The 13326-nt window shown below is 38.6% G+C and overlaps 1 protein-coding gene across 2 annotated transcripts in view; it reads left to right on the top strand.

The window, feature by feature from the left end:
* Cadm1 (cell adhesion molecule 1) overlaps positions 1–13326 on the top strand; it is a 315013-nt gene that overhangs the window by 249906 nt on the left and 51781 nt on the right. For both annotated transcript variants that reach the window (XM_013009799.1, XM_013009798.1), the window contains exons 2-5: positions 788–934; positions 2651–2803; positions 9267–9404; positions 12314–12472. In XM_013009799.1, coding sequence (XP_012865253.1) covers positions 788–934; positions 2651–2803; positions 9267–9404; positions 12314–12472 — 597 coding nt within the window. The remainder of the gene's footprint in view (positions 1–787; positions 935–2650; positions 2804–9266; positions 9405–12313; positions 12473–13326) is intronic.

Genomic DNA, 13326 nt, shown 5'->3' with positions numbered 1-13326 from the left:
TTAGCAATTAGGTATCTTGATGCCCAGGGTAACTTCTCTAACCCCTACTCTGCTACATGTAGTATTGAACACTTGATGATTGCTTCATGCTTTGCTACTTTGTTGAGCTCTCCTCTCCTTCTTACCTTGTGGATCATGTAGGACATTTATGAGGTGCCCTTGCTGCTGAATTAATCTAAGCAGTACGAAATTACAGCATATCTGAAGCTAAGACTTGTGTCGTGGATTGGAAAGCCATGACTTTTGACTTGTTCTGAAAGAGATTTTTCTGAAAAGCTGGAGAAGAGTGAGCCAGGGAGGTGGGTGGGTTCAGGACTGCCTAAGGCTTTGAGTGAGTTGTGAAGTTGTGACCCAACATAGGTGTAAGCCTACTTAGGATTTTATTGAGATCCTAGAATCATGACTAAACAAACTGGGGAAAGGTTGTTTATTGATCCCTCCTACCTATTTCTGTGAAGTGTCCCTTGAGTGTCTGTGATCTAACCCAGTAACAGCTCCAGGCACTTGAGCTAGGGTTCATCCATCATGTATATCCACCCTTTTCCAGTTGCAAGAGCTTCAGCTCCTCCCAGAAGCCAGTAGTCTGACCTTTCCAGTACTCAGCAGTGCAAGAGGCTGGATGGAGCCTGAGACCTCATGTGAAGACCAGAACAATTCCAGACTTAGGTGGACTTTATCCACAGATTTGCCATGGCTTAATTTTCACTTTCATTGGTCCTCTTGATCAAATTTTATTTGACTGAAGTTTTCTTTGACCCCTTTCTCTCTCTCTCTCTCTTTTTTTAAGGTGATGGACAGAATTTGTTTACTAAAGACGTGACAGTCATCGAGGGAGAAGTTGCAACCATCAGCTGCCAAGTCAATAAGAGTGACGACTCTGTGATTCAACTACTGAATCCCAACAGGCAGACCATTTACTTCAGGGACTTCAGGCGTAAGTTTCCATCCTGTCATGTCAGACAGCAACTTTCTTTTTTTTTTAACCTCTACATGTTGTCTTGATAAAGAGATTGTTATGGCTGCCTTTTTTTAATTTAATGTGAGATGCTTAAAGTTTAGTCCATTCTTTAGAGGGAAGAAAAGACGGGCAATCATAATCTTTCTACTTAATTGAAACCTTGAATGGTCCCTTGTAAAAGTAAGGTTGTCTTTCTTTGCAGTAGGAATTGATTGTAGTAATTCAAGGTGAATTGCAATTGAGTCCCAAATACTTAGCTGACACAAACAACTCCAATAAGTTAAGGCAAGGAAACTATAGCATTCTGAAAGGTAATCTGTTTGGTTTAAAGATTGAAGTTGCAAAGGTAATCTGTGCCTATAATGACAAAACCAAATCTTCCACCATAGTCTCGGATGTATGGAAGTAACCATATGCCCAAATCTGCCCAAATATAATACCAGAAAAGTCAGTAATTGAAACTAAATTGAACAGAATGTTCACATGGGTGCCATGGCCTACCAACAGCACACATCAATTTTTTGCAAGGGGTGGGGGAGAGAATGTCGTTTGAGAGGACCAGTGCCTAACCGAAGTAAATCAGGATGTCCCTTCCTCTCTGCTTGTTTCTTCCCTTCACCCCCCCCCCCAACGTCTCAGGTTACTTGGAACCTGTGGAAAGAGTTGACAAACTGAAGGGACATTTATGGGAATCAGGGAAGATTAAAGGAGAAAAGCAGAGTCTTATTCTCCAGTTAAACTCCAGTCATTATAAGCTAAGCTAGTCTTTGCCAAAATTCATGGAAGGACATTAAAAGAGAACATTTTAATGAAGCCTACATATTTTGCTTTTTGTTATTATTCTGGTTTCCTGCTTGAGGTCTAATCCGTTTCATTCTGTGAAGATGAACAATGCTAGAAAGTTGCAGAACTGGCTAAAGGTCTTTGTAGGCCCTTGGTTATCTGCATGGACAACTCCACCCCAATTTGTATCACATAAATTAAGATATGTTCCAGTTAAATGGCATTAGTTTGCCATCACAAGTTTTAGTAATTTTTAAAAAATTTTTGCTTGAAAATTATTAGCATGTTTTAGCCCTCTTTCATAATTTGGACCTATTTTTTGTTTGTCCTGGGCTCTAGCAATAACTGGGATTGTAACTCAGGACTCTGTTCTTGTTAGGGGAGCACTTTACCACTTGAGCCACACTCTCAGACCTAGAGCTGCTATTTTGTTGTTAAGCTTTGGATTTGGGGAAGGCCTGTATTGCCTTAATTCTTCAACTTCTGGTGTCTTAGAAGTTAAGAGGGGCTGGACTCTGTATCAGAGAACTCATAGCCTGCTCTTTCCTTCCATTTTCATTTTTCCTATCTGTTAGAAAGCCTGAAACAGTTTATGAGTAAGTACTGAAAACTGTGAGAGCACTTGGGATTGTGCCAAGAGAGGTGTGGTGTGTGTGTGTGTGTGTGTGTGTGTGTGTGTGTGCGCGCACACACGCGCACGCGAGCGCATGCATGCATCACCTCTTTTGGATAGTGCAGTTTGTCTATATGCAGTTATTACAAAAGCCCCAAAACAGTGCCCAACACGTACAGGAGACTACACTTTTTTTCTACTCTCTAACTGCCTTTCTGGAGGTCCTTACCTAGTTAAGGAGAATTGACGATCCACGATCTTTCTTACAGCCACTCACACTATGTTTTGTTTCACAGCTTTGAAGGACAGCAGGTTTCAGTTGCTGAATTTTTCTAGCAGTGAACTCAAAGTGTCGTTGACAAATGTGTCGATTTCTGATGAAGGGAGATACTTCTGCCAGCTCTACACCGACCCCCCACAGGAAAGCTACACCACCATCACAGTCCTGGGTAAGAAATACACGCGGCCTTATTTCTAGGAAGCAGAGTCAGGGTGGGTGGTCCTTACTATCAGAGAGCTTCCTGCAGCCAGGAAAAGGTTAATGGTGAATGTCACCATTCCAACTCGTTTTAGGAAGAATCTCCGCCCATCTTGCTGAATTTTAAAAATAGCCTATTTTGCCAAACGCTCTAAGGAATGGCAATCAGCAGTCTTTAGAGATTTCCACCTGCTCTGGGGTTTCAAACCTCAAGTTTCAGAAGCAAAGATCAAGAGAATTTAGAGCCCTCAAGTGAATCACTCACCACATGAAATATCATTGCCTCTAACTTCCAGGATATTTTTTTCTTCTGTGCAGGAACAGGGAAGATGGGTGCCCACATTTTGTACCCCATGGCAGAGCTTTGCTATGAAACCTGCGTCATGAGTTTTCTTTCTGTATGTCATCTTTGTTTTAATATTGTGGGTCTCCTTTTCTTTATCTTTATTTATTACCTTGTTTATCGCTAATACTCTCTATTAGGCTATAGAAAGTCATACCCCTGAACACATGCTTTTCACCAAGTGCATGCATGGGACAGGAAAGAGTTAAGAGCTGCTCAGTTGTAACAAGCAAAGAACTTGACAGAAGCCAGGTACGCCCCGAGTGAGGTGACTGTCTTCATTTATGATCACCAGAATTATAAATGTTTAGTCAAATCCCAGTGGCCAGGCGGGGTTCCATGTCGATAGTTTGACACAGTCAGCACATATCTCTATATTAATGGTAGTCTGAATTATTGACCTTTTGTTCAGACATACTCTGGTGCCTAACATCAGCTGGATATTTTAAATTGAGTATTCAAGGGCATACACTGTGTATGAGGTAAGATCTCTGATTTATACCTTCAAGAAGATGATGCATCATAGTCTATCTGACATGGCAGACTACAGCTTTTCAATGTAATGATATGAAAGATGAAAGGGATAAGGTAAATATGAAGGACGTGTTTGCTTGATGTGTGTGCACATACATGTATTTATGGATGTACATATTGAACAGCTGTCTAGCTGCTTGATTTAAACACAGCTGTAAAAGGGAAAATAATTTTTTACTCATTAAGCTAAAGTATATGCCCAAAGCTTACATATAAGCTCTTCATAAGAAGAATACTGACTTTAGAAAGTCATAATAAAAGTCTGTCCATGTAATTTTTAATGTGTTTTATTGGTGATAATAGATGGTTTTCAGTTACACAAATTTGGCATTGTTATGATTTTTAAGCCATATTATAGACCTGCATAAGCATAAGAAGTTTTGCTGGGATGAATACTTGAATGTTTTTCAGATGAACCAAATACACAAACACACATTTGAAGTTACCTGTCTGCTTATGTAGAAGCATTGGAAATTGGTTTGTGTTTTACATTTGTCACATAGACTTCAAATTGACCATCCTTATACTCACCTACTATTGTTTGTGACATTTTCATACAAGTGACAGTGATGAAGTAGAAGGTATTTATGGCCATTTGAACTTTCAGAATTTTTTTTAACCACAAATACTTTTGAGTATTGATGTCTTAATTTCAGAGAAGAAAAATGATACTAACAGAGGTTCCTTTATCTTGGGTTACAAAACACTCATTAAGAATTGAGAAGTCCAAACAGATTTTACTATTCTACCTCAGAAACATTGTGTAGATTTTTCTACCTCACGACCATTGCATAGATTTTTCAGTTAAATCCTGAATACTGCTGTTTTAAGATTCTTTTCCTCAACATGCACACCTTTTGTGGTGAGGAGTTTGTCCTGACCACAAGTACATTTGTTCTCAGAATCACTACATGGGGCTACTTTGAATACACCCTGTGCTTTGAAATAACATACCAGCACTAGACTTTTGAGAGCCATTATACCTATAATCCTTCTGATGTCTCAGGATTCTAGAAGTAATAGGTTCCTGCTTGCATTTTATAGAAGCATTAGCTTAAATATACTTGAAAGTAATACTAGTAGGTATTCTTTTTGCAAATATGCATTCATTTAATGTTCTTGCCGTTGAATTTACTCTAGGATTCCTTGACAGAGTAAAATTGTTGTCATCAGTATTTGAGTCTTTCATATTCTAAAATCTGACAATTTTCACTGCTACTCATATATTCAGTCCTTCTTCCAAAGTTTAGTTTCCAGATATTATAATGAATGAAGAAAGATGTATTAGCATCTTCATTGCTGTCTGTGGTTCTCTGGAAAGGATTCCATATGCTCTTACACAGCTGTCAAACTCCTTCAAAGGTTGAAGATGCTCATTTTAGTGCATATGTCAATTAGTTATTTGTTGCATTCAGCTAAAATTGCAGCATAATTATAAGATATAAAGCTGGGCATTAATGTTATGTGTGCTATTCTATGATTACTGTTGTGTTTACATCCATGTAAAAACTGAAAACTTTCCTGTGCTATTTTGCATGCATTTTGGTGCCTTAAAAAAAAAGGCAACAAAAACTAGTGTCAAGTTTTTGAACATTTGCTTGGTTTGCTGGCTCAGATAGTGCTTTACCAAGTGAACCATGCATTTACTCTGGATTTTTGCTGGTAATTTGGGAGATGGACTCTTGCGGACTTTTCAGCCTGGGCTGGTTTCCAACTCTGATTGTTCAGATCTCCTGTTCTGAGTAGCTAGGATTACAAGCCTGAGCCTCCAGTACAGTCTATTGTAGGGTAGTCACATTGGCTTCCACTGTGACTCGATTCCCACCCCCTTCTGGGATGTAAGATGGGACTCTATAGTACCATTCATGAGAAGAGATGAACAAGAGAGAACACACTGCTGTAAGATTAATGTAGTTACTGATAATAGTAGCTAATATTATTACAGTCCTGTCCTTCTAAGATTAGTGTTCACTCTTCAGATTCCAGGAACAGAAGAACCTAATTATTTTAAAGGGTCGTAGAGTGAGATTGCACATACTGATCAGCTTTAAGACTCCTCTTTTGTTGTAATTAATGTGACTCATCTTGATATTGCTGATTTTTTTAATGTTGTAGGCGTAATGTTTATAATTAGCACCGTTATAGATTTGAGGTTAGTGAAGAAGAACCTTGACATTTCATTGCTATTTTCTCATATTTCCCTCTGTGATATTCATTCAGGTTTTCATCTGTATGCACCTTCTCAGATATATCTTTGGTTATTTTCATTCATGCCTGCAGGCAGTTTTTACTAAGTGTGTCTGTTTAGTGGACCATGTATAAGTATATTCTCTGGTTAGTAGCATTTTTTTAATTCATCTTTCTTATAAATGGATTTTTATACTTTACCTAACCCCTTTGGTATTAAAGTAGACATTATGAAGTTAAAGGAAAAAGTAGGGTGGGATTAATAAACCAAAATAAATTTTTATTCTTGTCTAATCCTCCTTTCTCAAAAGGATAGATTCAAATATCCTCTGCTGTATTTTCTAAAGCTTTCTTTCTCTTAAAAATTGCAAAAGAAGTCAACTTGATACTATCAAAAATACCATCATGACTCACATTATCAGATTTTGTTTTAGATTTGTAAACCAAGCAACTCCTACTATACTTATCTGTTCCTTCTTATGATCTCAACAAAGATTAGAAATACTGGTCACAATCATGAGAAAACTATTTAGGGACATGGGGGGAAATTATTCAGCAATTTCTCAAAATGATGAGCTTATTTTTCTTCACTGGGTATATTTTCCAACATTTTTGAAGTTTTCTTCCCTTTTACCGTGCCTATAAAGTTAAAGATGATATCAGCCTGTCAAGTAGTCTGCAAATGCTAGGAGTGGCTCAAGAATCCTCCTGAAAGGTCATTGAACTTTAGAGTGTATCTATGCTACAAGGTGGAATTAACAAGGCAAGTGTCAAACAGTAAGAAATCCAGGGCTGGGAAGGTGGCTCGGTGGTAGAGTGCTTGCCTTGTATGCATGAGGCCCTGGGTTCAATTCCTCAGCACCACATAAGCAGAAAAGGCTGGAAGTGGTGCTGTAGCTTAAGTGGTAGAGTGCTAGCCTTGAGCTGAAGAGCTGCCCAGGCCCAGAGTTCAGGCCCCATGACAGCAAAAAGAAAAAAAAAAAAAAGAAATCTATACACGGACCTCACTGCCTGTCAATTATTCTGACCTCAAACCAAATATGAAGGAGTCCTTAACCTGTCTATTGGCATTTCCCTACTTTGAACCCACCAGCAAAGAACACACCACCCTCCTGAGGACCAAATAGAGGTAGTAAAAGGCTTTCCACCAAGAGGTTGGAGATAAGCAGGTAGTGGGATTCGAGGAAAGCTGGGGTGAGCAGTATTATCATGAAAAATGAGAGCATGAAGGCAAGATCCCAGCAATACGGAAAACAAATACATAGACTGACTACATTGGAGCCCAAGTTCCACTGAGAGTTGGTAGCCATCTATAACAGAACCTCCCAGCATCTCCTAAATCCTTTTCCTTGGAGAAGATCCTGAGTTTTCCACACCTGAGTTTTCACCTACCCCTCTATCCATTCCATTATAAAGTTTTCATTGGAAATCACTATGCACGAGAACATCACAAATTATTTCCGTTTTGCCTAGACTCTGAAAAGATGACCCTGACTTTCATTCCTTCATTTGCCATGTTCCCTACATTGTTTATTCCTTAGTAATTTTCTGTTTTTGTCTTCTTTCATACTTCTTTTATACTTTCATACTGTTAATTATCAGTTACTATCCTTCATTAATTATTTGTTTTCTTTTGGATAGACTGCCTTTCTACTAACGTTAGATTGAATATTAGAGTTTTTTTTCATTGTTTTTACTTTTCTGCGTTCATAATACAGTAGAATTCTCCTGTCTTAAATATCTACCCCTTCTGTGTATTCCTGACCTACTACTTAGGCGTAAAGAAAGGAAATTTAACCTACCCGACTGTCAATAGCGTGGATAAACTATGTCAAGAACACAGCTGCATCCCACTGCTTTGTCACTGCCTTTCTATGTCCCTTAAAATGCCAGCAGATGTACAACTCCAAATTGGGTATTAAATTTTCTCTTTCTGCTCATTTTTTTCCCTGTGATATAAACCAGGGTAGTTCTTTGCCACTTTTACCACTGATTTAGGTCATATCACATTAGCAACACGGTCAACTGCACACATGCATTGTTTTCCCTGTACACAGGGGCACTTTTGCTTTAGCAATTACATCCCTCCTACCACCACCACATACCGTCTTACTGAGAAATGTATGCAACAAGTTATTTTACGTTTCCTCTTTCATCATTCTCTGTAAGAATTTTCAATTGCTCCAATTCAGTATAAAAGTCTTCCTGTGGGCAGAATCTTCACATTGGACTAGAACAGTGGGAAATCCCAAATACATGGTTTAATCCTATAATTTATTGAAGTAGTATCAGAGATGTATTATTCAACTTGATCATCAAGATGGCATGTTTATACATATTTAATTTCATGTTTCTCTTCTGGGTTGAGAAACTTATTAATCATAAGTCTCAGAACTGTCTTTGCTTATTCATGGTGGCCAGGACACACTCTTAGATTCACACTACTGAATTCAATATTCTTAGTGATTTCTATTTCAAAAAGGCTCAGGCTTGAGACAGGGTTCCACCTTCACTCTCAACTCAGTTTCATAAAATAAGAAGAAGGAAAAAAAAACAACTTTTATCATCATCATCACTATCATACCAGACTCTTGATTTGCTATGTAGCATGCCATCTCCAAAAGCTGTATTTTGATTATTCTATTACATATATGTTTAATATGTATATTCAAAAGTTATTTTAATTTGAAAATATAAATTTGCTTGCAAGATTTCCAAAATCTAGAGCAGCAGAATTCACGATAAAAAATTGCTACAAGCTAATTGGCATTTTCTATCATACTGCACTTTGATTTCTAAAAGATTTTACTAACCATCCATTGGAGGATGTGATCACATTCTAGATTTCTGTGAATCAAATTCATTGAAAGTCATTCAGAGGCACAATTAATAATGTTTATGGTGAGTGGTTCTTTTAAGAGACCTCCTATACTCTCCCCAAGTGCTTGATCTTTGGTAGACTTTGAAATCTTTCATAGGAAGATTGAAATCCAGGAGTTGAGTTCAAGGAGAATTATTGCCCCAGATAAGGGAAATATGCCAATTATTTATACTCCTCTTATCTTTATATCCATCTTCTTATCAGTTTTCTAAGGATTGATAGAGGACTTCTACCTATATTGTCATAACCTGGCCAAGGATAATTTAGGAGTGGAAGACTAGCTGTTTTGTATGATACACTGAGGAAAGAAGTCCAAACAAACTGATCTTGCAGAATTTACTTTTATGATGGCTTTATACTCTTTTCGCAATTCTCATCAGGAATGTCTCTCTCTCTTTTTTTTTTATAGCAGTGGTGCTAGTTCTCAATGAGTAGATCATTTCCAGAAATGGACCCCTTGTTTCTAAAGCATGTCTGTTTCATTGGCAGTCCCACCGCGTAACTTGATGATCGACATCCAGAAAGACACAGCTGTGGAAGGTGAGGAGATTGAAGTCAACTGCACCGCCATGGCCAGCAAACCGGCCACGACCATCAGGTGGTTCAAAGGGAACAAGGAGCTAAAAGGTAAGATGCAAAGTCCCCTGTACTGGAGTCATTAGTTAGCACCTGATTCTAGAAAATAGACCTTTGTGGAAGTTGCAGACTAAAACAAAAGATGTGCTATCATGAGAGCATTTACTTAGATATGGTTCATAATCAGTTGCCAAAAACATCTGAGGACAAAGCATGATTGCATTTTATTGTTGTAATTCATATTCTCACTTGGTTTGAGGGTTCATGATAGTTGTTGCTTTGCCCAGAAAGAACTTAGACCTATAAACTAGAATTCTTCATGCTAGGAAAAACTACTGTCAGAGATATCCCCTGAGCTTAGGTTGTCTGTGTCTGAACCTCAGTTGTCATTGCTTTCATCTTGTATTTTGTACAGTTCTCCTCTTGTATTTTTGTGTTGACTCAAAGTGGATCAGTATGCCAAATTTTCATGTTACTTATTTTTTGTACATTTTTTATGATTAAAAAATACTGTACAGAGGGGTTATAGTTACATGAGCAAGATAGTGAGTACATTTCCTATCCAGCATTGTTGCCTCCTTCTTTGTTTTTCCCCTACCATCCCTTCGCTCCCACCTCCACAACTCCCCCCGCCCCCCAAAGTTGTCAAGTTCGTTTTCAACATAGTGTCTTGTACATCTCATTGTTATAATGGGTCAACCCGTATCCCTATTTAAGCATTTTGGTTTTTTCCCTTCCCCTCCCCAAATTAGAGAAGGGTATATACAAAATTCAGGGCACTGATATCAAATGCAGTGAAAACAGGGGTTATAGCATGGGGGAGGAACATACAAAGAAACAAAAAAAAATCACATGATACATTATAAATACATTAGAAACAAAAGCAAGAAAGAAAAACGATATTTGTGTCCCTTTCTTGGGGTTCATTTTGCTTAACATCATCTTATCTGGTCATGTGTACATGGCTTTTGACCTTTTCTACTTGTCCTACACATGTACTAGTTATTGCAAATAAGGGAAACCATGGAACCTATGTTTCTTCGGGCCTGGCTTACTTCACTTAATATAATTTTTTCCAAGTCTTTTCATTTCCTAACAAATGGGGTGATATCATTCTTTCTGATGGAGGCATAGAATTTTAGTGTGTGTGTGTGTGTGTGTGTGTTCCATTCATCTACTGAGGGGCATCTGGGTTGGTTCCATATCTTAGCTATGGTAAATAATGCTGTGATAAACATAGTTGTGCTGGTAGTCTTAGTATGGCCATGTTTGTGATTGTTTGGGTAAATGCCCAAAAGTAGGATTGCTGGGTCATAAGAGAGCTCTATGTGCAGTCTTTTGAGGAACCTCCATACTGCTTTCCAAAGTTACTTATTTTTTTTAATGCCAAATCACTATTGCACTATCAGCTATGTCAACTAGATGCTTTCCTGAAAAGGTGGTCACTCTAAGTGGAAGAAGAATTTTATATTGTGAATTTACAAAGACCACCTATCATTCCATTGCCTGACTTCACCAGCCTTCTCCTTTGCAAAGTCTGTGGCTCTGTGGTGGCTCTATAGTGAGTTCCTTTAGTCACACTCCAGGTGCTGCTTCCTCAGAACTAGGTCATCTTGGGTTGGAATCCTGAATCCTCAAATTCCTGACACCTCAGCAGTTGCATTAGATAAAGGATGCCGCCCCTAGCCTATTCCGCATTGTCTGTCAGTTATCATCAGTCCTTTATGTATGTCAGCTTTCAGATTCCTTTCTTTTCAAAATTACAAATGATACCAGGAACAGAGAACTCAGGAGCTGACCTCTAGTCATCAGCTGAAACACTAGCCAGCCTCAGTTTTCTCTAAAAATGTGAAGAAATATATAAAACTTGTGGGATTCCTATGGAGATGAAATGAATAAACATGTATAAAGCATTTAGCTAGTACCTGGGCCAAAGTGAGGGCTATATGTGTGCTTGTTAAATAAATAAGCAGTATGAGGAAGAGAAGAATAAGCCCTTTTAGGAGAGTGATACAGAAATCTATATCTGGAAACAGAGAAGGCTATATATAACGGCTTAAGTTTCCGAAAAGCTTGCTCTGTTTTAATCTCCTGTTTCCTAGGTATGGTTTTAGAAGAAGGACTTTCTCATTTCCCCTCTACTTGTCTGTTTAAGTGAATTGAGCCATTAAATGTGTACCGATAAGTACAAAACATTAAAAAAAAGTTAATGGTGTTCCGTGTTCCCAGGAGTGCTGGGTTCAGGAAGGGACGGCCTTGGCCTATTCATTCCCTCCGGAAACCTCCTTACTCCCCTTCTGGGTGTTCTTGGACGTGTCTCCCATCTGGCCCAAAGCCCTATATCTTACTTTGCTCTAGCCCACTGTCACTGCCTTTCTGTGGTCTTCCAGAAGTCTCTGAGTTTAAACATTTCAATTACAATTTCAATTATGTAAATCCATTTAGTTACTTTCCCTCTTAATTGTTGATGATGGGGGTAGGCAGAAGGGGTTGTTTATATCTCTACTGCTGATTGAATTACTTAGGGGATTTGGACGCTGTCCTGGAAATTTTTAAACGGCATGACAGCCTTGTGGATATTTCAAGTTGAGACGGTAGTGGGGGTGAAAAGCACTTCTTTTTTCCTCCCTCCTAAATTCTTTGAGCAGCCAGATGTCAACGCAGCTGAACTTTCAGCTGACTTAGTGAGAGGTTTGAAGAGAGAGGAAACATGCCAAATATTTCCATTAAAACAGTGTATGTCTTTGGGAATTGAAATATGTCTTCAAAACAGTTCTGTATGGTTGAAAAATATGAACTTAATAATCATTTAGCAGATAGCTATCCACAGATTACCTTTAAACAGTGACTGACTTCCATGATAGCTGGTAAAGTAGCCATATTGGCATGGGGATAGCAAAGAGGTGCTAAAAGCAGACTGATGGAAAAGAACTGGATGCTTGACACGCCTTCTCTTGCAGGCAAATCAGAGGTGGAAGAGTGGTCAGACATGTACACAGTGACCAGTCAGCTGATGCTGAAGGTGAACAAGGAGGATGATGGGGTCCCAGTGATCTGTCAGGTGGAACACCCCGCCGTCACCGGAAACTTACAGACCCAGCGGTACCTAGAAGTGCAGTGTGAGTACTCGAGCATCTTGTTCAGAGGGCTTAGCATGACAGTTGTTTAAAATCCATTCAGGAGCCTATGGGGTTTACATCCATTTGATATAGCAGTGACAGAAATTCTTCCCTGTTGTCTTCAGTAAAGACTGCCATATTACGAAGTGTCAACCAACATGTGAAAATACTAACTACATCTTACCCAAATGCAGAACCAAAATGATCCTAATCTGCTTTAATACATGACTTCAAATGAATTTCTTTCAATATAGACTGTCATCATTCCTCTGCCAACTACAAAACCAAGGGTAATTCTTCCTCCTTTTTTAATCTCATCATAAGCACTGGATTTGTTAAATAGAGGTTATTCTACGTATTTTGTTTTATGTGGCACATTCTCTTCTATTTTAGCTTAAATTACAGCAGTGAGTTGAAAGTCAAACTTTTTAGGACCAGTGCCACATCTTGATGGCTTCATCAATAAAAGCTACACTGTAGTGAGGAAGGCTGTCTCCAAGCAGTGCCCCATAGACTAAATATGTTCTCCTCTAGACCCTTCTGCTTCAGAGGAAAAAGAAAAAAAAATCTGCACAAAACCAGTCTTGTGCCAAGGTTATGGCCAGGTTGCCAGCTTCTTACTTTTCATCTAAAGACTTCTGTAAAACGTGGCCTCTGAAAATTTCCAGGTGATACTTTAATATGAACAGTGAAGAGTTTGAGTGGAATGATTGTGACTGGGGATCTGTGAATCCTTGTATTAGGAGCCACTGTTACAAATCGCAGTTATACCAACTTCGTAGCTTAAAACTATAGTTCTAAAGGCCCAAAAGACCAAAATCAAAATCTCTGTTGGAGCACATTCTCTCCAAAGG

The sequence above is a fragment of the Dipodomys ordii genome, unplaced genomic scaffold, assembly GCF_000151885.1.
Source record: "Dipodomys ordii isolate 6190 unplaced genomic scaffold, Dord_2.0 Scaffold10, whole genome shotgun sequence".
In the NCBI taxonomy this organism is placed as follows: domain Eukaryota; kingdom Metazoa; phylum Chordata; class Mammalia; order Rodentia; family Heteromyidae; genus Dipodomys; species Dipodomys ordii.
The sequence above is the reverse complement of the archived record's forward strand: the minus strand, read 5'-3'. Positions and strand labels throughout refer to the sequence as shown.